This window comes from Aricia agestis, chromosome 8, assembly GCF_905147365.1.
Source record: "Aricia agestis chromosome 8, ilAriAges1.1, whole genome shotgun sequence".
In the NCBI taxonomy this organism is placed as follows: domain Eukaryota; kingdom Metazoa; phylum Arthropoda; class Insecta; order Lepidoptera; family Lycaenidae; genus Aricia; species Aricia agestis.
In genome coordinates, this window is record NC_056413.1 from 12989603 (window position 1) to 13016141 (window position 26539).

At 36.7% G+C, this 26539-nt stretch overlaps 2 protein-coding genes across 4 annotated transcripts in view; both read left to right on the forward strand.

Moving 5' to 3' along the window:
• The window catches only part of LOC121729675, a 61564-nt gene extending 58310 nt beyond the window's left edge, over nucleotides 1-3254 (forward strand). Inside the window, exons 2-3 of one of the 2 annotated variants that reach the window (XM_042118261.1) lie at nucleotides 1757-2435; nucleotides 2704-3254. In XM_042118261.1, coding sequence (XP_041974195.1) covers nucleotides 1757-2435; nucleotides 2704-2915 — 891 coding nt within the window. In that variant the 3' untranslated portion in view covers nucleotides 2916-3254. The remainder of the gene's footprint in view (nucleotides 1-1756; nucleotides 2436-2703) is intronic. The other variant, XM_042118262.1, reaches the window with a different exon arrangement.
• A 2520-nt stretch (nucleotides 3255-5774) lies between these two features.
• Nucleotides 5775-24012, forward strand: LOC121729676 (probable maleylacetoacetate isomerase 1). Of its 2 annotated transcripts, none has more exons than XM_042118263.1 (5): nucleotides 5775-5915; nucleotides 6941-7127; nucleotides 20761-20879; nucleotides 21237-21460; nucleotides 23891-24012. In XM_042118263.1, the coding sequence occupies exons 1-5, from the start codon at nucleotides 5832-5834 to the stop codon at nucleotides 24006-24008; spliced, it is 732 nt and encodes a 243-aa protein (XP_041974197.1). In that variant the 5' UTR covers nucleotides 5775-5831; the 3' UTR covers nucleotides 24009-24012. The 2 variants fall into 2 exon arrangements, with proteins under 2 accessions (XP_041974197.1, XP_041974199.1); XM_042118265.1 differs by having other exon boundaries at nucleotides 5868-5915; nucleotides 6930-7127.
• The last annotated feature ends 2527 nt before the right edge of the window (nucleotides 24013-26539 follow it).

The window sequence follows — 26539 nt, forward strand, 5'->3', positions numbered from 1 at the left end:
AATGAGCGAAACACGATACATCAAATGAGAATCATAAATGATGAGCTCTCAAAATGGCGGTACATAACAAGAGTTACTCGTATTGCGATGCCATTGCGATGCAGAATTTCATGACGCCGCGCCGGCATCATCACATGCAACCGGCGCGCGGCGCTATGCGACAAGAATGTCATTTTGACGATTTCTGAGCTAGGCATTAAGCATTGGTGTACTGTGTAGTGTATTGATAAATAAAGTTGGACACGCCTACTAGGTAGTAGGAGCGGTGGGAGTGGTCGCTCGACTTCAGTCTGATGATCACTTCTTCACCAGCCGTCGCCAGAGCAGTAGTGTTCAGTTATAAAGTAATATGTGGTTAATTCACTCGCCTAGCATTGTACATACTGTACAATTGGCATAAGAAAAAGGCACAAAGAGCCATGTTGCTAATTATTATGACGAGAATGAATTTCAAAAATAAAACGCCCTCAAAACCATCGACGTGAAAATCTCAAAGAACATTTTTCAGACATATTGTCTGTACAGTTAATAATAATAATAATAATATCTATGGACGCTTCACACCACGTCAGTCTGGCCCCGTGGTGAGTACCTGAAGGACTTCTGTTACAGGTACCAGACAACGGAAATATATTTAATACTTTTATACTATACATATATTTAAGATTTTTATTAAATGATACACATATTTAATACATATCCATGACCCAGGAACTTTGAAAACTTTTTGTTCCGTCGGCGGGATTCGAACCCGCGACCCCCGGCTTGAGCTACCAATAGCCCACCAACTGAGCCACAGAGGTCGTCAGTTGTTTATAGTCTAGACGTATATTTAAAGTAGTGTGGCCGAATTTCTAAATTACTCATAAACTAATAAAATTATTATTATTCTTAAACTTTTGTTAAAAATCCTCGATTTTCAAACTCTTTGTTAGGTATTTCTCGAGCCATCTATCAATCGAATCTAAAAATGACACGAAAAATGTAGCACACATTTTTCTTTTCATTTTTATTGCAATCTGATCGAGTGAAATTTTTAGTAGCAGAAGTCTTTGGTATTCAAATGACAATCTTTGAAAACGTCCGCAGGTGATGAAAAATGACGAATGGACGGGCATTATTATCGCCGGATTATCATTTAGATTTTAAGAAAACTGAGGAGATGAGTTTTTTTAGAAAGGGCCGCCAAACGTCTCCTTGCGATTTGCGAACAAACAGATCCGATTGATAGATGGCTCAAGAAAAACCTTATCGGCGATTCAATCAAAATGATAATAAACGAATCCGCCCTCAGCTGTGCAGCTCGGCATCAGCATCGTCAGTTTTTAATATATTTTACTGAAGTCACTTTATTGCAATCTAATGCATCATTGATGTTGTTTTTATCCAGATTACGGATCTACGTGATTTGGTCGGATTATATCAATTCAATGTAAGTCGTGATCTGTAGACTGTAGTCTGTAGTTGGATTTGACAGAAGTCGACCAAACTATGGAGGTCCGCCATCTGACTATGAATCAACTTCTCTGATAGTACTCTTGTATACTACGCGAATAAAAAATAAGGCCGTACAGTTTAAAGTTTGTAAATGGTGCTTAACTTTATAAAATTAGACGTCATTATTGGAACTTTTCTATAGATAACAACAAAATGTCTGTAATCGTTTTATCTCTAGTAATAACCACTAAACTCAGCCACCGTGGATGATAGAGGTATTGGCAAACACATTTTAATGTTTCGTATCTCTTTGTTACAGATGCGACAATCCCTACTTCCTTTACTACTGCTGACTACTATAACACTGTCGTTAAGTGATGTACTTCCACTAACACCGGTAGACCAGACGGAGGAGCCGGTGGACGGCGACCAAGAATATGACAATACTTTTAACACAGTAGACAATGATCGGAATATATTTTATGAACTATTCAAAGGAACGGATAGTGATAAGTCCAAATCACGTCGAAAACACAAAACCTATCCCGTGAAGATTTTCAACGATGCGACGCAAAGCGAAAACTACGATGATAAAGGTTACAGGAAAGAACAATGGCACAACTACCCGAGACAGCTGGACCGACTCCATAGAAGCTCGTACGAGTATCCAGAAATTGAAACCGCTAACGACTTTGACTACAGCGAGAAGAATAAAGGTGATGATCCAATAATAAGTGAGGATATCCTAGGAACTGATATTGACGAAGTAGCTGGTCCATTATTGATATTAAAAATACGTCTAGCGTTCTTGACCAATAACATGAAGAATATTAAAAGCAATAAAAATTATAATACTGACTCAGTAGAATTAGATTCGTCAGCGTTGAGTAAGTTTTACAAGGATGATGATCAGAAACTTACGAATAGATTAGATTCAATAGAAAATACTAAAAGAGAAGGAGCAATAAAGTTAAAGAAGAAAAATCAAACGATTACAGGTAAACCTATTTTCATATATAAACTATAATACTGGTTGGATAAATTGGAACATACACATGAATATTAAAACTAGAAGCTACAGTTTAAAACTAAAAACTATTTAATGAACAGTAAATAACTTTTAGCAATAGTCATTTGACTAGATATTAGATACTATTGATTTTCATAATATCATGTATCGTACTGGTAGCAAAAGCTTTCTTATTAAACAATTAGATAGCTAACAATTTAAAAAATTGGGACTTTAGTTAATCATTTTTCTTCCAGACACAAACCCACAAGAGAGGAAGTCGGTGAACAAGAGGATATTCTCCCTATGGAGCAGGCTGCAGAGCCTTTCTCACAAGGGCCACGAGCTGCATCACAGGCGGCACCTGTACTCCTTCTACGGCCTACCAGAGGGTGGGGGCGGAGCCCTAACAGCCGAGACCAGGGCTTCCCTAGTGCGACCACCCGGCTCGCCTCTCCGATGGGGATAGACAATATAGCGCGTACAGTCAACAAAGTTCCTTTCAAAGTTCTCTACAAGAACAGACAAGACAGTGTCCTATTTAACTGTCTTTGTAAGTGAAAAAATGTGTTAACAGTACCTTGAACGTATTTATCAATGAAACATTAATTCAGCTTGGTTTCTGGTTTGACCCAGTTTGTTTTCTACCAAATTGCAAAATGGTCTTCTTATAAATGTCATAGTTAGGTCATAAACGTGTTAATAGTACTGCGTAGAGCACTGCAATGTTTTTGAGCGAGAATGCAGCACCAGCATAGAAAGTAAACAAAAAGAAGGACTACTTCGTACACACTAATGTACCACTTTGAGACATGGTATATGTCTATGTATACGTAAATGAAAGGGCTTGAAAAGTTGAACATTTTATTGTATGACGAAAAATCATTTTTTCACCGATATTTCTATTTTTGAATGGTCCTTCACTTACCAAAACAAAAAAAAAATTTCGTCATGGCTATTGTAACCAGGGGACTGAGTAAGATTCTGTTAACAAACACAGGACGTTTCCAAAAGTTCCAGATTTCCAATTTGTCGACTGTACTCAAAGAGAAAGGCTGTTTTTTGTGAAAGTATTAAAGCAACCCAGTAGTTATATATTATAATAAATATACTTATTGAAATTATAACTTAAGATAGCGATGATATTTATGTTGTTAGCGTTACTAATAATAATAAACATACAAGTAGGCGTCGTTACGAAGCTGAACAGTACAATAATAAGAAAATTTACTTTTATGAAGGACATTGTAATTATTTATTATTTTACACACTTGTATAATTATAGAAAGATATATTTTTGTTTTTAACTTTTTATTTATGTTTAAAGGAAATCCAAACACCAAATTGCCAGATTTGACCAAAATATTATATACAAAGTACAAAATGAAGAATTGGCAGTACTATTACAATCGTTTTGTTTTTAAAGCTATATTGTAGAATGTAATAAAAGTAGAGAGATCCATAACGCTTAATCGGTCAAACGTTTGAAGGAATTGTCACAGCATAGCAATATTATATGTCATATTGCTATACTGTGGAATTGTCGTTTCATTTAAAACGGCAGCAAATGTTTTATCAGTTTAAGATAATATATTATTTATTGCTTACTACCCGGTCAACTTGGCATTACTTCCCTCCTAAGTCCTAAGTAATATAAACCTCCCCTGGACCTCCACGAATATATTTTCAAGACTAAAATTACCTACTTAAATTACGATCAACGCAGTGATTTCGGGTCGGAACAGAGGTTTGGCCCAAAGTTCATTTCGTAGAAAACCAACATTGAAAAAATATTATGTTACCCAAGATATTTAATTAATGAATATCGTATTTATTAGTTCTTCTTGTCTTTATTTTCTTGTCAATTTGAGTAGGTATGGCCATCTAAATACATAGTTTTATAGCAATAAAAATTGAAACCTTTGAGAAACATTGAAATATAATTTGGTACTTAATAATTATTATCTTTCAAAAGTTTGACCGCTGTCTGCAAATATATACGAACCTAAATAATAAATTTGAAATATTAATAGGTATAAGAAATAATAATAAATTGTGAAACTTCCATAATGTTAGGTACCTAATTATAAAATCCAAGTTAATAATATTACTTATAGACAAGTATGTATTTGATATTATTTGTAGGTACGTATTATTACCTAACATAACATTATGTAAATAAAATCATGCATAACATTGGACTTTCTTTTATTCAAACCCAAAGATATATGAAATCCTTCATTGTGTGATAAAAGTTGTAGTAAATATTTTTAAGAAGCTGTATTAGCATAGAATAAGTATACTATCACACATTCATACTATAATATAAATAATATAATAGGGTAATTAATCTGCTCTGTCCTCGACACACAGACAATAGAGGTATTTAAATAAAATAAATGACAACAAAACAATGATAATGCTAGTAATATGTCCGTGCAGGCAATGGTGTTAAACTCTAAGTTTTCTTACTAGTATGGCTGCAAAGAACTGATACCATAGAAACATAATTATATAAATCAAAGCACAAACATAACATTCTATAATACAGGCAAATCCATATTACAAAGTATATACACAAAAGCAATTTTAGTAGAATTTGTATGTGTTTGAGACAGAATGGAGCGATTGCAATAAGACACGTTGTACAATTCTCATTATTCGTCTTTCACATTTGCGCTGCTTCATGCTTCACAAGAAGTGGGACAGTTCAACATTTGCACTGAAATTTCAAGGATTTTAAGATCCGCCTTTGAAGCAGAATATAGTTACAAGTTACAAAGTACCCGATATTCATAATTCGTAAATATTTTAGTCGTGACACCAACAACGTGCCAAATTTCGTTTATCAAGCTGGAACCGTACATTGTTCCGGAATTTGTGCCGTTTCTTCAGCGGTTCAGGCGTGAAGAGGTATCAGAAAGACACAGAGGCAGACAGACACACACACTTTCGCATTTATAATATTACTATGGATGGATATTATAGCAGTTTGTCAATTTTCCTTGAAGGCAATATATTGTTTACAAAAAGAATTAGATAAGTTAAGACAGATATGAATAGATAATATCATTATCAAGTGAATTTGCCATTTACTGTATCAGTAGATGACTTTCAATTTGAATACAATATATTATCTATGTATTTATTTTGAACAGTGATAGTTGTATGTTAAGCCCGGTCGCACGTTATCCGAAATTTCTGATCAGAAAAATTCGGACGCCGGCCGGAACGCACTCTGTTCATACATTTTGTTGTGGACCCCGCATACTTACTATCAGAATTCTGACGTGTCAAAATGTATGAGCGTGACGGGACGTCCGAATTTTTCTGATCAGAAATTCGGATAATGTGCGGCCGGGCTAAGTTGTAAATAAACATATTCATGGAGAACCGGCGCGGCGTGCCGCGTGATACAACTCATTCGGTCAGTGACCGCCACGGAGCGTGTGATAAAGCAGATACCTACGTAAGTAAACTATTTCTACATTCCTAGACATATTACTGCATATTTCATAAGAATTTTATGGCTACGATATAAAAATATATTAATAACATCTTAACTGCACGAAAATAAGAAGATATTGACATTTAACTAGGTTTTATTAGCATAATATGAACCACGGCGGCCATTTGTTTTCCTTCCAATACTCCACAATAAAACAGCGCCCCTAGCGGATGAATCATAAACTAAACACCACAGTATAAAAAATATATATTCTTATAATCACAGATTAAGGATATATTCAGACTTCGTCTTCTTTATTTTTCTTATTAAGGCACTTCGGCTATTGATACATAAACAATATTCTTTAATACAATTTTCAGCATCGTTTTTCTATATTGTCAGGTCTAAAGTCTAGTCAAAGTCTAAGTAAAAGTCAATACAGTCAAGAAGTCAAGCCGGTCGATTCAGTAAAGTGGTAGGACGCTTTACTGAAACTTTCGATGGAGTTTTGGAGGGAACACAAAATAGCACGTTTCTGGATATTGCATTACTTTCCTACACTTGTGCACGATAACGAATATCTAATGGTTAAATCCTACAATATTACACATTAAAAACCCAGTTAACACAATTTTAGGAAAATAATACAAAAATACAACATCACTCTTTCACATTCCCGGCAAAACTCCCCTTCGTCTTCTTTTATTTAGTAAACTTAGTACTTAGTTATAATTTTTTCAACATTGTGCCGGTACTAAAAACTATACTTATTACAGATTTTGTTGTTATTGTTGCCTCATCTAAATACCTAACATTTAGATATCAACTTTTCTAAGAGCGTTGGCTAAGTTATTATGCCGTTTACTACTTGGACGAATAGTACAGTTAAACTCATAATAAGTCGAGGCGGTTTATTAGTCTTCGTTTGTTTTGTTTTTGTCTAACGATAATAAAATGACGCTGGAACGCAAAATATTGTTCTATTAGCTTCTTTTTTATATAGATGTAATTTCCTAAGAGTAAGTACGGTTAAAGACTTATTATAGGTGATGAGCAAACCAGTGCTGTACGGTTTCTGGCTGTCGTCGTGCACGTGGCGTGTGCGTGCTGCCCTCCACTACAAGGGCATACCCTACGAGGAGAAGCAAGTGGACATCGTGAAGAGCCGGGAGCAGCTGAGCGCCGAGTACCGCAGCATCAGCCCCTCGCAAAAGGTCCCCGCGCTGGTAGTTGGTAAGCACTTTAGAAAGACTACATATGTAAGAATTTGGTACCATTAGTGCAATTGATTCATAGTTGGCGGACCTTCGTAATTTGGCCGAATTATATCAGAAGATTAAGCCATAACCCGACTAAATAGCATAGCTCCGCATCTGCCTATAGTATACAGTACTAGCTGTCCCGGCGAACGTTGTTTTGCCCATATTATTTTATTGAAGTGACTAATATATAAGTATAGCGCCATGGTCGTCCGACCTGGCTCTCTTAGGCAAATATTTAAGAAAATGTTAATAGCGTGTAATATTCTAGCTCTGAAAAGAACTAATAGATCTAAACCCCCCTCGCGCACGCGACTCCCGCCTTGATGACGCCCACTTCGCAACGGGCCGTGCAGTAGAAATCGTAATACATATTTTAATTTTGCCATAACTTCAAAACCAAACGTCCAATTTTAGTCATTCAAAGACCAAATATTATCTACATAAACTGTACTTAGTGATTAAATAATTTATTTTGATAAGGATTAATAGCATGAGTAAAATAAACGCGTTTAAATGTAGTCCAAAAAATTCAAGATTTTTTAAATAACAAAAATTGTTGTTGTGCCTCACTCGAAATAGATAGGTATAGTGTGTCGAGGACTTTTTTGTAGATATTTATAAGATCTACAATTAATTAGAACATTTTATGGTTCTATCTTTCATAGTTTAGGCAGCGTACGCAAAATAAGTAACTTTTCTGGTTTATTTTTTACACCTTGTCTCCGAAAAACCCAAATATCTTACGGAAACTTTTTTTTTCCTTAATAAAATTTAGCCTGTGTTACTCGTGGATAATGTAGCTTTCGAATGGTGAAAGAATTTTATAAATCGGTCCAGTAGTTTTTGAGCCTATTCATTACAATTATACAAACAAAGTTTTCCTCTTTATAATATTAGTGTAGATAATTATATAAAAGTTTTAACCGACTTCCAAAAAACGAGAAGGTTATATGTTCGGCTGTGGTTATTTTTTTGATAGTAGGCATAAGCGAATATGTTTTATAACTAGAGGTCTAATAGGTATTTGCTTAGACCATGGCCCTGTCCTGTAGGAAAGGTTAGTGTAATTATGTCTGTTTGCCTTCAGTTTTAACGCCTTACTTTATTTCACGATTATTAATTCTTTCAGGCAATCATAACAAACACGCGGATATCATCGATCTTTGCGTTAATGACTTACCTTAACGCAAATATATTATAAATAACTAATAAGCATCTAACCTACTAGACAATGCAATTATATCTTACTTAGATAGGTAATCTAAGTAAGATATAATTGCATTGTCTAGTAGGTTATAGTATTATAGGTAATCTTACTTAGATAGATAAGATAGGGAGGGCCCGTGGTCCTCTTTATATCGAGAATTAAAACCGAACAATACTACAGCTCCACACTTTATCTCGAATATAAAAATTAATAATTCATTTACTCACAGCTTAGAAGACACAGCTAAGGCCTACTTAGACGTACTGATCCCTGACGACGAGCCGGACTTGGACGACGATCATCACCGAGAAATTCGACACCGACTATTTGACCCCGTAAACGCCCGGGTTTCCGACTTGCCTACCCTCGATGAGTTTATTAAAGCCGTAAATTTATTACCTACAAAAAAGTCCGCCGGCGAGGACAAAATTTCTGACATTATGATTAAGCAGGCTTGTCTAACAGCTGGATCAGCGATTTTAGAAGTTTTCAATAAATGTATTGCAGAAGGCACGTTCCCAAAAATTTGGCGAATCGGCACAATTAAATTAATTCCAAAAGCCGGTGATAAGCCACCTGATGACCCGAAATCTTACCGGCCTATAACACTTTTACCATGCTTAGGTAAATTATTAGAACGTCTGGTTGTGCCCCGCCTTTTACCAGGCGGGCTGAAGTTTAATAAACAGCAATTTGGATTTACTGCCGGAAAATCGACAATCGATGCGGCAATCGAAGTCAGAAAAATAGTGAACTCATCTGAATGTAAATACGTGGTAGGTATATCTTTGGATATCGCAGGAGCTTTTGATAATACCTGGTGGCCGATGCTACTACTAAAGCTGCGGAACAGAGGATGCTACCGCAATATTTATTATTTACTACAATCGTATTTCCGTCACGGCGTAATTAAACTACGACTCGATCACTACATCTATATCAAAGATCTAACCCGCGGCTGCCCACAGGGGTCAGTGCTATCGTCATACCTGTGGAATATAAGTTTTGACGATTTGCTGTGTATTCCTTTACCGCCTCTCTGTTATCTAGTAGGCTATGCAGACGACGGGTTCCTCCTTGTTGAAGGAAATACGCAAACTGAAATAGAGAACAAAGCTAACAAGTGCCTAAGCGTAATTGCAAGTTGGGGTCACAGAAATCGTTTAGAATTTGCGGCACACAAAACTTATCAAATTCTTTTAAAAGGCTCTCTTATATCAACTCCTCGCATTAAACTTAACGAAACAAATGACAAACGTAAACAGTCACTATGTTATCTTGGAATGATTTTAGAAAATAAATTCACATTCTTAGAACATATCATACAAACGGGTGAAAAAGCAAAAATAAATTTCTATAGTTTTACTAAAATATCGACATCTACATGGGGTCTCTCGTTCAAAACGTTAAAAACTATATATACAGCCACGTACTTAGGCAGAATATGCTACGGCTCACCGGTCTGGGCAGATAGGGCTACGATTGGCGCAGCCCGGCGTAAACTTTTACAAAGCCAACGTCTCGCATTAATATTCCTATGTAAGGCATATAGAACGGTCAGTACTGAAGCACTTCCTGTCCTGTCGGGTGTTTTGCCTGTAGACTTAGAAATACAGCGCTGAGCTGCTTTATATTACAAAAATAAAAAAATTACGACCCTTGATTTCTTAACTATGAGAGACAGGAATAAAGTGAATAGACTATTTGAACCACTAGACTTTACACTACAAAATCTTATATCCGAGTGGCAGGAACGGTGGGACAACTCAATCAAAGGTCGTCACCTGTACAATTTCTTTCCTTCGGTTCGTGAATGACTCGCCATGCATTGGATAGAAATAGATCATTGCGTCGCACAATTCCTAACAGGTCACGGTAATTTTAAAGCTAAACTTCATGGATTTAAGTTAGTTTCATCTCCTTTTTGCGAGTGATCGACCGAAGACAGCCCGCAAGAACAAACTGCTCATCACGTACTCTGGGAGTGCGGTCTCTGGCATGAGGAAAGAACCGATCTGTTAAACAGCCTCCAATGTGTCTCTGGAGTCGTATATTACGATGACCTCGTAGGCAGCGCAAGGAATTTCCGTGCTTTCAAACGTTTTTGTCATAAATACTATTGGAAACAATCGAACACAAGTTTGCCATTATAAATAAATGTCATTATTTTTTTTTATGAAGTAGGCATATTGTATTAAGAATAACATTTTTTTTCCCGTGGTGCTTCCCCCTTTGTTCGGACATCAATGTCATTACAATTTGGCTGTCTCCCGCTTTGCTTGGGAAGGGAAATTGGATATTTCCTACTCCTACATTTCTTCTGATTAATTTCGTTGCGGGTCCCAAGACAGATTTAACTTGTCCCTCGGGCATCCCTGAGATCATATCAAAGGGTTTTCGTGGTTGGTTACCACTGTTGATCCTTTTTTTTTTTTTTTTTTTTTTTTTTTTTTTTTTTTTTTTTTTTTTTCGTTGGGGGAATGCTTTTACGCATCCTCGGGGCCTGGGGAGGACCACCGAGGTATGTGGGACTCCCTGGGGCGGACGGAAGACGCACCCGGGACTACCCACTAAAACCCCAACGGTGTTCCTGCTCCTGAAGGTGGGACTACGGGAAATGCGTGATATACGACCGCAGCCCCACCGCCTCTGCCTCACCTGAGGCTCAACTCGTGGATACACCATTCCACATTACTCCGCGACGATGCACTGGAACATGGCGACACAGAAGTTGCAGTGGTGGGAATGTGCGGTGGGCCTTTTACCCCTTAAAAAAATTATATCTTACTTATATTTAGCATTATGTAGCAAGTACTTACAGTAAATATACAAAGCTCATTTTATTCGAATCTAGCTAGGAAAATATTTACCCACACTTACCGACTACAAGAATGAAAAATCCGCGTAAATTGTAATCACAAAGGCCAAACGAAGTCATATTATTCAAACCTATGTTCCAGATAAGTCGATTCCCCACGGCATAAGGAATATTAAACTCGGCAGAAATCGCTTTGGGCCAAACCACAATACTGCGTTGCGGCGTCGTATCGCAAAAACATCGCACGTAAATATGCAATGCAGTGTCGCAAGAAATTTTTTTATCGGATACGACATTGTACGATAAGCAAGGTACGGTAGTACTCTATGCCAAAATAATTTAACTTCAAGCTATGGAGTGTAGATGGAGGAGAACTATCTCTGTATGTAAAAAGTGTCCGCTGAAATGCGTTAAATTAGGGTGGCGCTACAGTAGCAACATGGTAAATTTGTAATCATTTATCAGCTTTTATTTCAGCTATTTTAGGTTATATTTTTCAAAATATATTGGTATTAACCCAGTAATTCTGTGAATCGGCTATTCGGCTAACTTCAATTTATATTTTGTCACCAACGGCTACATTCATTCCATACCCTTTGCTGCGGCTAGCGCCACTCTTGGAGGATTTTTCAACTGTTATTTACTGCGTACAGCTGGACAATTTATCAAATATCCCCCATATAAGATAGTTGTCCTCCATCTATCCTCCATACTTCAAGCGGGCTACTTTATCAGTGGCCCGCTTGAAGTTTTAATTATTTTGAACTACACGCTCATTAGCAAAACAGTGCAAAGTCGTCATAAAGACCGTGAACATTTTTACACTTTTAACACTAAAAAATTTGGTTACGGCCCGAGACACAAAGACCAAAACGTGTTTGTGGCCCTTGTAATAAAAAGAAGTACCACTGCTCAATACGATGCGCTGTCGCATCGGAGATTTCCACGATGCGTTCTGTGGCGTTGGAGATTTTTACGATGCGACGCCGCCGCCGCGCCGCCGCGTTTAGTGGCCTGGCCCTTTGTGCGCGCGTGATTAGTCGAAGTGCTCCGAAATGAGTTTCGCGTTTCTTTTGATATGTACACGGAATTCGAACCCCCGATAACGGGACATAATACTCCAATATCCATCTCATTTGTTCCACGTACTCGTCGGGAATATTTAAATGTGTGACGCGTGTTGCCAAGTAGGTGTAAGCTAAACCGCTTTATCGTAAGTGAACATATTTATACTTTTAGGCGCTTTCAGTTAGTCTTAATTCTTAAAGCCAGTCGAAAAAAGACGTATATCAATATAACTGTCGTACTCAGAGATAATTAATACTTAAATCTTAATTAATACTTAAATCTTAATTGTATTTAAATAAATATGAGTACGGCGGTTACTTGTTAATTTTATTGAACCTATGATAATTATTGCCAAAAACCTATGCCTTAGTTAAAATAACCAAAATAGCATGTAAAACTTAAGTTTATTCGTTACGGTTGATAAACAACATGTAAGTGATTCAGTGCAATCATCGTTAGTAAATCCTAATGTTGATCTCGGGTGCCACCATCCGTTTGCGATAACACAACCCTAACTAATGATGCCTTAATATGGTCTTAATGAAGTATTACAATTTACAACTAACTAGGAGAGGATAATTTTAGCACTTCTAGAATTCCTAGACAGATTAGAAACTTGGGTGTGACTAAATTAATGATAAGCCGTATCGGTGACTATATATAACAAAAACTTAGGGTTCATTCTGATAAGGAACACAATCAGTTATAAATTATATGCGTTTACTATGGTGAATATTCACGATAATGATCTGTCATCTGTATCAGCAGGCCGAAAATCACGCGCGTGCGGCCCCCGAACGTAGGCTCCCCATATGTTTTGCAATTTATACAGTGTGTTACAAAAACAAGTGATAATACTTTAGGGTGTGTAGGTGTTCTTTGTAGAAAGTTCACTGTGAAAGTAGCAGCTCTGAAAAATTATTTTTTTTTTCACTTTTGTATGGGCAAGGGCCCGAGCGTCACGAGTTTCCCCTTTCCCCATACAAAAGTGAAAAAAAAATTTGGTCTTTCAGCGCTACTACTTTCACAGTGAACTCTCTACAAGGAACACGTACATATCCTAAAGTTATTATCACATATTTTTGTTACACCCTGTAGATTATTTAAAAAAATCCACAGCCGAATATATAACCTCCTTCTTTTTGGAATTCGGTTAAAAATATAAAAAAATTCAAAATAAATTGAGGTTTTTTTAAGGTAAGAGTTAATATCCCAAGTGCGGCCCGTTTTTAGGGTTCCGTAGTCAACAAGGAACCCTTATAGTTTCGGTATGTCCGTCCGTCTGTCTGGCCGTCCGTCCGCGGTTTTGCTCAGAGACTAATGACAGCTAATGACTATAGGACCTACAAATCTGTAACTCGGCATGAATGTATATTATATTAATCCTTAACTATTTAACACCTATTTCTGTAACAACCACCTACATGCGGTCCTGGAAACCGCTCAAGGATCGGAGGTATCAAGAAATTATCGAAATGAATAAAATAGTTGTTTATGCTTTAGACTTTTATTTCAGACCTTCAAATAACATAATCTATAATAAAATCTTGAGATATATTATAATATTTTAATACTAGTAGTAGTTTAACAAAAATATACTCTTCTTAAATTAAGGGATCTAATAGATAGAGGAACTTAAAAAATCAACTTCTTTTGATTTATTTCTATAAACTAAGGAATCCAACTATAAAATTAAATAAAAAAACGAAACATTAATCTTCAAATTCAACAAAATTGCAACCCCCAAATATTCATAATTTTTGCGGCAGTCACAGCATATTTTTCTCGCACACTCCAAACAAATTGGGACTTTGCGCATAAGTAAGCAGTCTTGCGTATCTTTTTTGTATCACACGTGAAACATGTTTTGAGAATTTCAAGTTTTTCCACAACAGATGTGCAGTCTTCAACCTGAATAGCATACTCGACCGAATCGGGTTCCACGCCACTACAATCTTCGTCTGACCATCTTTCTATATTTTCATCGGTTTTATCCATTTTTCAATAAAACAAAAAAATCGTGTGGGTGAAAAAAAATCACATAACCACCTACAAGCGGTCACAGAGACCGCCGACGAAATATTTTTAACTTACCCTGGCCAAACGCGCGCACTTCCACACTCGCCGAGCGGTAGCGTATGTAGAAATGTGTATGTAGAAAAGATATATAGACGCGCACTGTCGTAAGACGCATACAGATCGAAATATTTGAATTCAAAAATACGTTGCGGTCTCAGAGACCGCTGGCAGGTGGTTAAGAGTTAATAATGCCGACAAAATGGTTTATAAGATCTTTTAAAAATAATAAAATGTAGGCCCCTACAAATCAAGCGGGGATGATTTTTTTTTCGCGTCCATCCCACCGTGTGGGGTGTCGTTGGATAGATTTTTAAAAATATTACGAGTATTCATAGATAATTTTCCGATTTAGGGATCCATTTGTGAAATATGAAGTTTTAAAGTGGAAAAAATCGTTAGAGTCCAGTGTCCCCCCCTTCTACTATGCTGAATTTAAAAGGAAAACTATCACAGCTTCTTAGCCGTGATAGTTTTCCTTTTAAAACTATCACGGCTGAGAAGCCGTGATTTTTAGTTGATCGACTATAACTCAAAACCCTCTGAAGTCTTTTTAGACTTCAGAACTTTTTGAGTTAGTAAAATCAATCACATTTGTTGTTGAGGAGCCCCCCTTAATTATAAATTTGATTTTGTTTTTAGTATTTGTTGTTATAGCGGCAACATAAATACACAATCTGTAAAATATTCAGAAGTCTAGCTATAGCTGTTTTTGAGATACAGCCTGGAGACAGACAGACGGACAGAGAAACATCCAAGTCTTAGTAATAGGGTCCCGTTTTTACCCTTTGGGTACGGAACCCTAAAAACTAGCGGTACTACGGAACCCTATATTGCGCGTGGCCCGACACGCACTTGGCCTTTATTTGGCCTTGGTTTCTACTTTATTTAGCCATCTCGTGGCTCTTGCCTCGTGATTTATAACGATGATACAGGTTCTATTTTCGTAATGTATTCGATATTCGTACCCAGATTTTCAATACTTTCGTATCATATTCAATACTTTTATGCTCAGAGTTGTGGTGTACTTCATTTCAAGCCGCAGCTTGTGGGACTGTAAAAGTTTTTACGAGATGGAATGTTGGAAAACAAAATACTTTTGACATGTACAAACCTTTTTAGGTTAAACTCAGACCGCAACGCGACGCGTAGACGCCTTTCTAAAGTAAAAGATAACTTACTTCCCCTCCTTTTACTATGATATAAATGACAGACTTCAAATGCGTGAGACGTCAATCGTCATGCAAATCTGACAAATCCGTACTTTAGAAATGCTCTACGCGTCGCGATGCGGTCTGAATTAGCTCTAGTATACATAGAATAATATAAGCATCTAGCATAATTATTGGACTCCACTCCACTCCACTCTCATGCTGGAGAGCTATTGCCGATAGAGTGGTCTCTATTGTGACATCAATGCGCAATTAATAATATTGATGTCAGCAATAACAATATTCATTAGCAGCCATACAAATTGTGCTGTCCTATATCAATTAGTATGTAGATTTTATTAAAATGTCATTGTTCAATGTTCACGGTCATAATCGATTTTACGAATTAATTAATCGAAGGGTATTTTTCTAGTACCAATCGGAATAACGTGACCTTTTCAATATTCGATTTTTAATTTGAATTTATTCATACCATAGATACTACAGGCTACAGCATCTTTCGCAGATCGTAAGTAGGTACTTCATGTACCTACTTATTTCAACTCGATTAGGTATAATTTGATGGAATAAAATTTCAACCGCAATACACAAGTCTTAATTTTTTTAGGCCATTTGGCATTTGAGGCATTAAATTGACTTACTTACCGATATTGTTATATCGTAAGTCGTAACCATCTCGTAACTTTATGTATCCTACCTATAATATAAATATTTTTCTGTCAAATATTATGTACGTTTAAACATCGTAAAATGACGTTTTAAAATCTTTGCTTATAATTAATTTTATATTAATAAAATTAAACGATTTCTATAAATAAAATCACGACTCAAATATTGAGTAGATTCGTCCAATCAGTTCGATGGTGTCAACTGTATGTATGTTGGGTCAATAACTCTGGCACCGCTAATAAACATAATAGAAAAAGCTTCTCGGAATTGACAAGTATTTGGGTCATCAAATTGATATGCGCATCATTGTGCTCCAAGAAAATCGTCGCTAAATTATAGCAGATTAGCTGACGCCCGCAGCTCCGTTGCGCTAAAATTCGTTTATCGCGCGGGAACCGTACATTTTTTCGGGATAAAAAGTATCCTATTTCCTTTTCCGGGAATCCGGGATTAAAAGTGTTTCCCATAAAAATGGTGGACGTGAAGAATTAACAGACAGTCACACGTTCGTATTTGATAAGAAAATGAAATTAAGGGGGCGACTAACCCTAAAGTGTCGATTTTATAATTCATTAATTTTTATACTTGAAAATAAGCCCCGAATTGTTTCATTTTCTAAAATTAGATCATCATCATATCAGCCTATAGTCGTCCACTGCTGGACATAGGCCTCTCTCAATGAACGCCAAGATGACCGATCTCCTGCTACTCGCATCCAACATGGGCCTGCAACTAAGCGGAGATCGTCGTCCCACCTAGTTGGAGGTCGACCTACACCCCGATTTCCCAGCCTTGGTCTCCATTCCAGAGTAAGTTTACTCCAGCGATCGTCTGTTCTTCGAGCTACGTGACCAGCCCAGTTCCACTTCAGCGTACTGATTCTCTGCACTATGTCGGTGACTTTAGTTCTTTGACGAATTGTTTCATTTCGAAGCTTATCCGCCAAAGAAACTCCGAGCATAGCGCGTTCCATAGTACGCTGAGCGACGGAAAACTTACGAGCTAGCCCAGCTGTAAAAGGCCAGGTTTCCGCCCCGTAGGTCATAACGGGAAGCACGCATTGATCGAAGACTTTCGTCTTCAAGCTCTGCGGAATATGCGACGTGAGAATGTGGCTTAGCTTCCTGAATGCTGCCCAACCCAACTGTATCCTCCTATCGGTTTCTCTCTCGAAGTTATGTCTACCTACCTGCATTACCACCTGCATACCTAAAATTAGATACTACATTATATTTCCAAGAATTCGATCTGAGCAAAAACACGATATCATAAAATTTTCTCGATAGAAAAAAATCACAAAGATGCATCTAATTTTTTCACGAATTTTTCATTTATTGCCATAACCGTGCATTGAACTAAGTTAATATTTTAACACATTGTATTAAATTCTAATATTGAGAGATCGACCTAGCGGATTTTTTACATGTTGTATATTTATCGAGTTATCGAGAAAAAACTAATTTGGCGATGAATCCGCGTCTTCCTTTTTCACCTGGCATATGAAAGACGGGCGTGAGTGTGAAGAGAGAAGGACGATGTTTGATTTTTTGGGTTAGTCGCCCTCTTAAATGAAAATATACTTTATTATGCACAATCAATTACATGAAATACAAAGTTTAAAAGAAATAATATAAATATTTAATTTAAAATACTAAAGTATGGTTATAACCACCAAAACGTCAAAGAAGCCGCGAGCAAAAGCTAGTTGTATTAAGATCACAGTGATTTATAAGTAGCACCAAGTTATAAGTAAGTTTAATCTTCGGAAGTTGTCAGTTGACTCAGAAGCCATAGAATCAACAAGAAGTTCAGTCAGTTTGTTTTGCGGTTGCGAACCCGCAGAAAACGATCCAAATAAACAATAGAAAAGTTGTTCTGGTTGTTTACAATATGTATTTATAAATTGTTATTGATTGTTATTACTTATTACTTAACTTTTAGGTAATAATAATAATGATACGTTTATTGATATTCCAAAAACTTACATCTTGTTTACAGGCAATGAATATTGTACAAAAATTAGGATTTAAACTCGGATGGCACAGGTTGGTTGATCTGACTTCGAAACTATTATGTCTGGTGTTTTATCTACTTTTATTCCATATCAATAAAATTATGTTTTTGTTAAATAGAATTTTAATTTTCACGTATACTTTACTAAATATTACAGTACTTACTTATAAAGTGAAAACCAAAAATCTCCATTTAATATAATATCTTTTTATAAATACTAATATTATAAATGCGAAAGTGTGTTTGTCTGTCTATTACCTCTTCACGTCTAAACCGCTGAACCGATTTTGCTGAAACTTGGTATGGAGATACTTTGAGTCCCGAGAAAGGACATAGAATACTTTTATTCCAAAAAAATGTATTCCACGCGATAAACGAGTTTTGACGCAAAGGAGTTGCGGGCGTCAATACCCGCATAATAAAACAATAAATTATTGTGGTAAAGATGTAACAAGAGAATTTGTAACAACGTGACAAAGTAGAATGTGAACGAGGTTAAAACAATAAAATTCGTACGCCCATATGACCCTAACTTGACTACATACATTAACCTAAATCTCAAAATCTGTAAGGTCTAGAAAACTGATTTTTGACACAAGTAACTTCAGTTCATAAAGATTAAATGCTCAAGACGAAAACACGATTACTCAAAAAATGCTCGATAGTTTCTTTTTTACAAAAAACCTTGTTTTAGACACATTTTTGCTTGGATCTTCGAAGTTTGCTGTCTTTTCTTTAATATTTTTTAATATCTAAAAAGGTATTGATAAAACCTAAATTTGCTCGAAACACTTTTTTTATTAATCATTATAGTTCGTCTTTTATTCAAGTAAAACTAAATCGGCGATGATTCCGCGCCGTCCTTTTTCACCTGGCATATGAAAGACGGGCGTGAGTGTGAAGAGAGAAGGACGATCTTGTATTTGTTAGTTTCACCAACAAAGTTAGAGATATCGCAAGCATTGTGTTACTTGGTCAAAATAAGTTTTAATTTTAAAAAGTGAATGTGGCAAAGTGCGCCATCCCGGCAAGTCCGCCATATAGCTATAATTCCATACCTACTGCTGCTGGGCTAACGGCCGTTCCCAATATTTGATCTATCTCTGGTTTTGCCCTACTAGAGATAGGAATAACTCACAATTGACATAAAACATATGTGTCTAATGTCTAATGTGAGCTATTCCTGTCTCTAGTAGGGCAAAACCAAAGATAGATCAAATATTGGGAACGGCCGTTAAATGGTCACATTTAGCAATTCCTCTCAATCAATTCAGCAAATGAATTGTCAAAACTGTCAAACTGACGAATGTCAAATTAGTACGTGAATTACTAGACATGAATTGCAAGCAGAATTGCATTTTGTGATTAAAAAAAAATGAATAATATCATGATTCATATATTATGATTCTCCAAAGCGATCATTTTAGCTCCACTGATTGGAAATATAGGATACAATATGGCGCACTGCCGGGATGGCGCACTTGCCGGGATGGCGCACTTGCCGGGATGGCGTACTTTGCCACACTCACTATAGCTATCCAATTTAATTTGGTTTCACTAAGTGAACTGTTTTAATATTTCTTTAAAAGTTATTTATGTACCAAATCATCAAAGTACCTGACGCATTCTTAGAGGCTTATATCCGGAGAGCCCTTTTCTGAGACCTGTTAAGGGATAAAATTAACCGATGCAGTCCTCTTGTCTCATCAATGCCCTCTTACCGGGCACTTCGTCGGTCAAACGCCCATTCTGTTACAGGATTATAAGAAAATTGTCTTTAGGCAAGCGCTTTTCAAAACTTCGGGTTGAAACGTTATGTACACGAAAAGGAACAAAATAAATAAAGCTCTTCTGTTGGCTTAAAATGATCTTAGTAGAAATCAGTAATATTATTGACATACTTTAGGGCAAAGAAAAAATAAATATGTGTGTACCATTCTCGTGAAAAAAACCCTTTTCTATACTAGCCACGTTAAGAGTAATGTACTTCTATGCTGCTGATTATTACCAGCTGCTCTCTCTGAAAATTAACTATGTTTTTCTAAATAACCTGTTTGTTTTTTTTTTAAGGATGTTAGTAATACATTTGTCTAGACATTTTTAAGACATAATCATGCACTGCATCTTTAGTGTAGCCAGAATTTATAGCAGAAACAACAGAACCCGAGGGACATCCTAAAATAAAAATGTCTTAGGACTCGCAACGCATTTAATCAGAATAAAATATACGATTATGCAAATGTCTAGACTTAGCCTAAACGATATTATGTTATTGAATCTTTGTATGGATGTTGTTATTTCTTAGATCATTTGATCCAAAAATGATAAGAAGACTAGAATCCTATCTGTCAATTTATCTGTCTGTCTCATAAACTTATGGTCTGTCTGTACTATAGTGTAATGAAGCAGTAGAAAAATAATACTAACTTAGAAATATTAACTTAGAAATTCCTATTTATCATTATTGTATTAACTTAGAAGCTGAAATAACTTTTGTACAAATGTGACAATAAACACAAAACAAAAGTTTAAAGTTCAATAGTCAATACGCTGAATAAAAAATATTTTTCATTGATTGTAGATGGTGTTACTCTTGTGGAGTCTATGGCGATTCTTCAGTATCTAGAAGACACTTACCCTAAACCGAGTCTTCTGCCTTCAACTCCTCTTCTGAAGGCCAGAATGAGGGAGATATGCGAGGTAAAAATTTCAAGAACTAAAAAGATCTTGGCACCCTTTATTAGTAACTGCCGCACTCAGAAACGAATATTGAAAATGTTTATATAAGCCCCGAACATTATGATCTGTCAAACACTCAAATATCTCTGAGTGCGGCGATAGGCGGGTCCACATCAAGCGAACCGCCTCGGGCGAGGCCCGCCGCGCGCGGCAAGCGAGCAGCCGCGGGTCTCCTGATTAAGTTCGCTGCACTCAGAGATATTTGAGTGTTTTTAAAGTCACTTAAAAAAATAGTACATTTCTGATTGACAGCAGATATTGCACTGCTGTCCATCACCTGTTGCATTGCTGTCGCATGGACTTTGTCATTTATTCCAGACGGTGGTATCAGGTATCCAGCCGCTACAGAACGTGGGCTTGGCATCCCACTTCAGTACGGAGCAGCAGTATAAAGACTTTACCAAGTACTGGACGCTGCGAGGCCTGGAGACGCTGGAGGACCTGCTGAAGACCAGCAGCAGCTCTGGGCAGTTCTGCGTCGGAGACCACCTGACCATGGCTGACCTGTGCCTGGTGCCTCAAGTGTATAATGCGCTTTCTAGGTTTGTAAACAAATTACGTGATGAATAAAACTATAAATAAAAACTGTTCGAGTTTTAGAATAGCAACAGGAACACTGTTCTTTAATTTCGTGATAAAAAGTCCGTGTTTATCTAAAGTCTAAACCACCATAAAGGCAGAATCGTAGCGTACCTTGGTGGGGCGGGACCCCAGAGATAAAAATTTCTTGGAGATCCTTATGAAAGTTCAAACTTCGCACAAAAGAATTGCATAGGGTGGCTGTTGACCTTACGCTTTACGCGGGTAGCAAAGGAAGTACTTCTTTCAACTTTGTGAATTAAAAAAAATTATGTTAGGAAAGTTTTTATTTATTTTGCATACGCACTTTGGGGGGCCAAGGGCCCCCGTATAATTGGAACGGCGGTAGCTACGCCTCTGCATAAAGGTCAAAATCAATTATAGTAGCTTTAGCCCCAATTTCACCAACGACTGTTGAAGTTAACGCCGGAATTAGTATCACGTTACCTCTTTCGATTTTCATATGAATGAAAGAGAAGACATTACATTTTAACAAGCTGTTAACACTAACAGACGTTGGTGAAATTGGGGCTAAAAATTACAAATAAGCAATCACTAAGGGTAGGTTGCACCAAATTACTTTAACTCTTTAACTAAAACAAAATTTTAAATGAACTGTCAGTTCCCTAGTAAAAAGTAAAAACCCACCCTTACTAAACACATTCGCATTCACAATATTAGTGTTAAATTACTGATTAGCAATAAATCAAATCCTTTCAAAGCAGCGTAGTCGTGTGCTCTATCAATTTATACCGCATCGAGTTGATCAGAGAGACCTAGTTTTAAATGGCCGCTGTCGCCCTAATGAGATGATTTACACAGCCTCCGTCATGACTGAGTATATAATACTGCGTATACTGCTGTTAAATATAAGTACTTATACTTTTCTGCGCTTATGATGGAACAATACAAACTATTACGAACGAGGTATATTCGTCTTTGATTGCCCATGACTGACCTCAAATGTGCATTGTGCATACCTACTAATAATTATTATCCGCCGTACTCAGAGACATTTAATTATCATTAACCTTCATTTAATGAATAGTTCGACAAGTAACGTATGGGGCTTATGTCAAAAATGAATTAATTACATTTAAGTAATTAATGTTCCACTCTGAGTGCGGCAGTAAGTAAGTATAGTTAATTAATTTAAACATGGTTCGTTTTTCGAAAATATAGTATTTTAGCATTAAGAATTACATACCAAGTAAAGATATGAAGCTAGTTAGCTATGAACCCGTAGTTGGTATATTCAAGTCCATAATTAAACATACGTTGTTCTATTTTCAAACGGCCTATAAGGATATTAAGTATCATTTATCATGCGAAAATATCCAATGTCCGCTGCACCAGTGCGCATATCGTCGTAAAAATATACTGGCCGTTCGCCGTAGACTGTAAAAATAAACTTTATATTGGAAAAATCTAGAACAAAGGCATTGAAAGCTGGCACTGGCAGGTTAAGTTTTAAGACGCATTTTCTGCTTGCGTCCGTGTCGTGTCATGTGAGCATTTATAACATGCTCTTTTTTAACAAATTAGTATGCTAATTAACAATATTTTTCAACTTACTGATTACTTTTATTTTAGTAGGGGCCTGTTTCACCACTTTCTGATAAAGTGCCGAATAGGCTATTCGCAACTTTTTTGATAGATTCTCCATAATACTTCATCTGTCAAGTTATATGGTGGTTAGCCTATTCGGAACTTATCGGGAAGTGTTGAAACAGGCCCTAAAAGTATTAGATGTCGTCCTCAACTTTGTTGCTTCGAAATTCATTTATCGCGCGGAAGCCATTTAAATTACTTTTTAGTTGCAAAAAAAAATTTTTTTTTATGAAGTAAGGGGGCAAACGAGCAAACGGGTCACCTGATGGAAATCAACTTCCGTCGCCCATGGACACTCGCAGCATCAGAAGAGCTGCAGGTGCGTTGCCGGCCTTTTAAGAGGGAATAGGGGAGGGTAGGGAAGGGAATAGGGTAGGGGAATGGGCCTCCGGTAAACTCACTCACTCGGCGAAACACAGCGCAAGCGCTGTTACACGCCGGTTTTCTGTGCGAACGTGGTATTTCTCCGGTCGAGTCGGCCCATTCGTGCTGAAGCATGGCTCTCCCACGTATTAAAAAGTATACTGTATAATACATAATAGGTATGTCCATTTCTAGGACTCAATTAATGTTCTCCTTTTCATCAGATTCTTTAAAATTTGCGATTTATGCGTGTAGTAACAGACGCTTTAATAATAATATCAGTTTTTATCTCGAAAACGCTATCAATAAGTGTAACACCGCCCTAAGTTACAATACGATCTGTAACTTACAAACTTTTACCACTATCATACAAAAGCCGAGCTAAATTAATTAAACAACTTGTCTAATCCACGTTACAGGCACAACGTCGACTTGGCGAAGTTTCCGACCGTCGCCGTACTGTATGACACGTTGCTGAAGATGCCAGCCCTGAGAGACACTCGTCCGGAGATTGTACGAGGGAAAAATAAACTTTGAATTTCGAACTTTGTTTTTTTTTCTTATTGTGAACTTAGTTGTGGGTACAAACTAGTTTTATTAAGGTGACATTAAACCATTTTATTTAAACACTTACACGTAATAAATATTTCGTACCAATGCCAATTAAGTTTTTGATGGTACTAACAGTTTCAAGTCCATAGCAAATTAAAGAGTCAAGAAGATAGAGATTAGAGTTTTAAAAACAGAAAACACATTTTAGGTTACTGGTGCTGAGAGGCTTCCATTTAATAAGGGTGGGTTGCACCAGAGGCGTGGTTAAAGTTAAAGTTATGGCCAAAGTTATGATTATAGTTAAGGCTAACTTTAACTTTAACCTTAACTTTGACCACAGAATTTGACAGATGACAGCTGGTCCAACAAGGCTATAAATGAACGTGGGCGGGGGGCGCTGCTGGTAAAGGAGAATTGTCAAAAATTGTGTTTTTGTATGATGACAGCGTTAGTTCCTTTTTTCGCCACTTGCATTTAAAGCCTTGTCGAGCTCTATGGTTATGGTTAAATATGGCGTCCTATTTTGACTTTAACCAAAGATTTGACATTTTATAGTTAAAGTTACAGTTATAGTAACTATAATAAGTTGGTGCAACCCACCCTAAATTAGTGAAATATAGTTGTGCTCAATCACAGACTATATATACATTATAAATATAATCAAAGCTTAATTATTAATACAAAAATTATGAAATACATAACCATAAGCCATCAGGAGTTACATTCTTAGATTAATTCCTATAAATCTAGTATCTTTTCACATTGATCAAACGTCAAAAGTGAAAACAACCTTCACCGAAATTTCAGCCTCCATTTCAAGTTTCGGGTCGCGGCTGTAAAACGTGGAATGGAATAATGGAATGCATAAATCCGAAGCATTGTGGAATGTAGGTCGAATTCCAGCCGTAATATAGCACTCTGTCAACTAAAACAATTATCGCTGTTCGATCGTAAGAAATTTTAAAATGAATGAAGAAGTGCGAATTAGTTAATTAATTTAAACGTTCGTTAAGCAAAAGTAGTATTCTCTTAACGAACGCTAAAAGATAGTTTCTTAAATATATTTTTAAAAGGTATTGTAGCTAAGTAATCTAGGCATATTTTAGTAATATACTTCCCACAATGGTTTCAATGGCAGTGGCTGATTTAAAAAACTAGGCCAGCTACGCAGGAGTCATTTTATATTGTCTAAGTGTGTGCGCATTAGCACACACAGGATCACTATCTTTTTCTTTTCTCTCATAACCTAGTGGGACGAAAGATCGACACGACATGAATCGAAGCCATTACCTCCAAATTAAGAGCGACACTCTGAACATTTAGGCGTTGAAGCATTATCTATAGGTACTTACTTGATATTATAAATGCGAAAGATGTGTCTATCTGTCTATTACTTCTTCACGCCCAAACAATTAAACCGATTTTGCTGAAATTTAGTTTGGGGATACTTTGAGTCACGGAAAAGGGCATAGGAATTTTTTTTCTCACCTCGGGCGGAAAACGTCAACTTTCTTCCCGCTGCGCTTACCGATGTTGCCGTTTTCCGCCTCCGTCGATGAGAAAAAATAGTAAACGCACCATGGGCAGTAAATAAGAAAGCCTCAGATCACATGTTTATTGACCTCGGCTCCGCCTCGGCCAACAATTACATGTGATCTAAGATCTTAGACATTTCTGTAAGTGTATAATGTACTAATCCCGGAATGGTTCCCGCGTTATAAGCTAATTTTGGCGCAACGGAGATGCGAGATATTTGTCCAAATCCGTTATAATATTAGATTTTATCCAAAAGTGTCTCCTGTGCTTCAAAAGCTTTGAAACATGTGATAAAATTGTCCAAATATAAAAGAATTATTTTGGGTAACAAGTAAAATATAAAACATGTAGAGAAGCAATAGATAGAGCTGTAAAAGTGTCTGGTCACCCTAACGAGACCAATAATGTCTGATAGATGTGATTCAGTCAATAACCTTTCCTCAAAATAAATACAATAAATGGGTTGTTTCAATGGTGGTATAGTAAACCAAAAGAGGGTGATACAGAGCATCACTTTGTTTTACGATTTTTGGAAATTCGCGAAAAAATATTGATGCTCCATAGAATTATCAATATAAGTACTTATATTGATAATTCTATGTCTTCTTCTAATATCATTAAGTATTCAACAATAACGTGACTTTTTACCATTGAAAAGCAATTTTCACGAATTTCCAAAAGCCGTTGAACAAAAGTTGTGCAGAATCCCCTGAGTCACCCCCATTCGGCTTACTATACGGCTTTTGTAACATCATATTGTATATCAGTATCCTAATTCTACTATTTTAATGCAGCTATTTACAGCTTGTTCCTTGTTCGATTGAGTGCTATTAAATCGTATCCAACGGTAAAAAAATTACAAACCAAAATTCAGAGTTCTGATTGGTTCTGAAGCCCAAAATATCTCAGCAGTTTGGCGTTTGTTAGACGTACCTACATCCATACTAATATTATAATTAATGTGAGTATCTGTCTGTCTG

Excerpts from the sequence above, each read along its gene's own strand:
- LOC121729676 (XM_042118263.1), top strand. The coding sequence starts at position 5,832 with ATGGAGAACCGGCGCGGCGTGCCGCGTGATACAACTCATTCGGTCAGT. Across the intron at positions 5,916-6,940 it reads GTGATAAAGCAGATACCTAC|GTGATGAGCAAACCAGTGCT; the intron begins GTAAGTAAACTA and ends GACTTATTATAG. Across the intron at positions 7,128-20,760 it reads GGTCCCCGCGCTGGTAGTTG|ATGGTGTTACTCTTGTGGAG; the intron begins GTAAGCACTTTA and ends CATTGATTGTAG.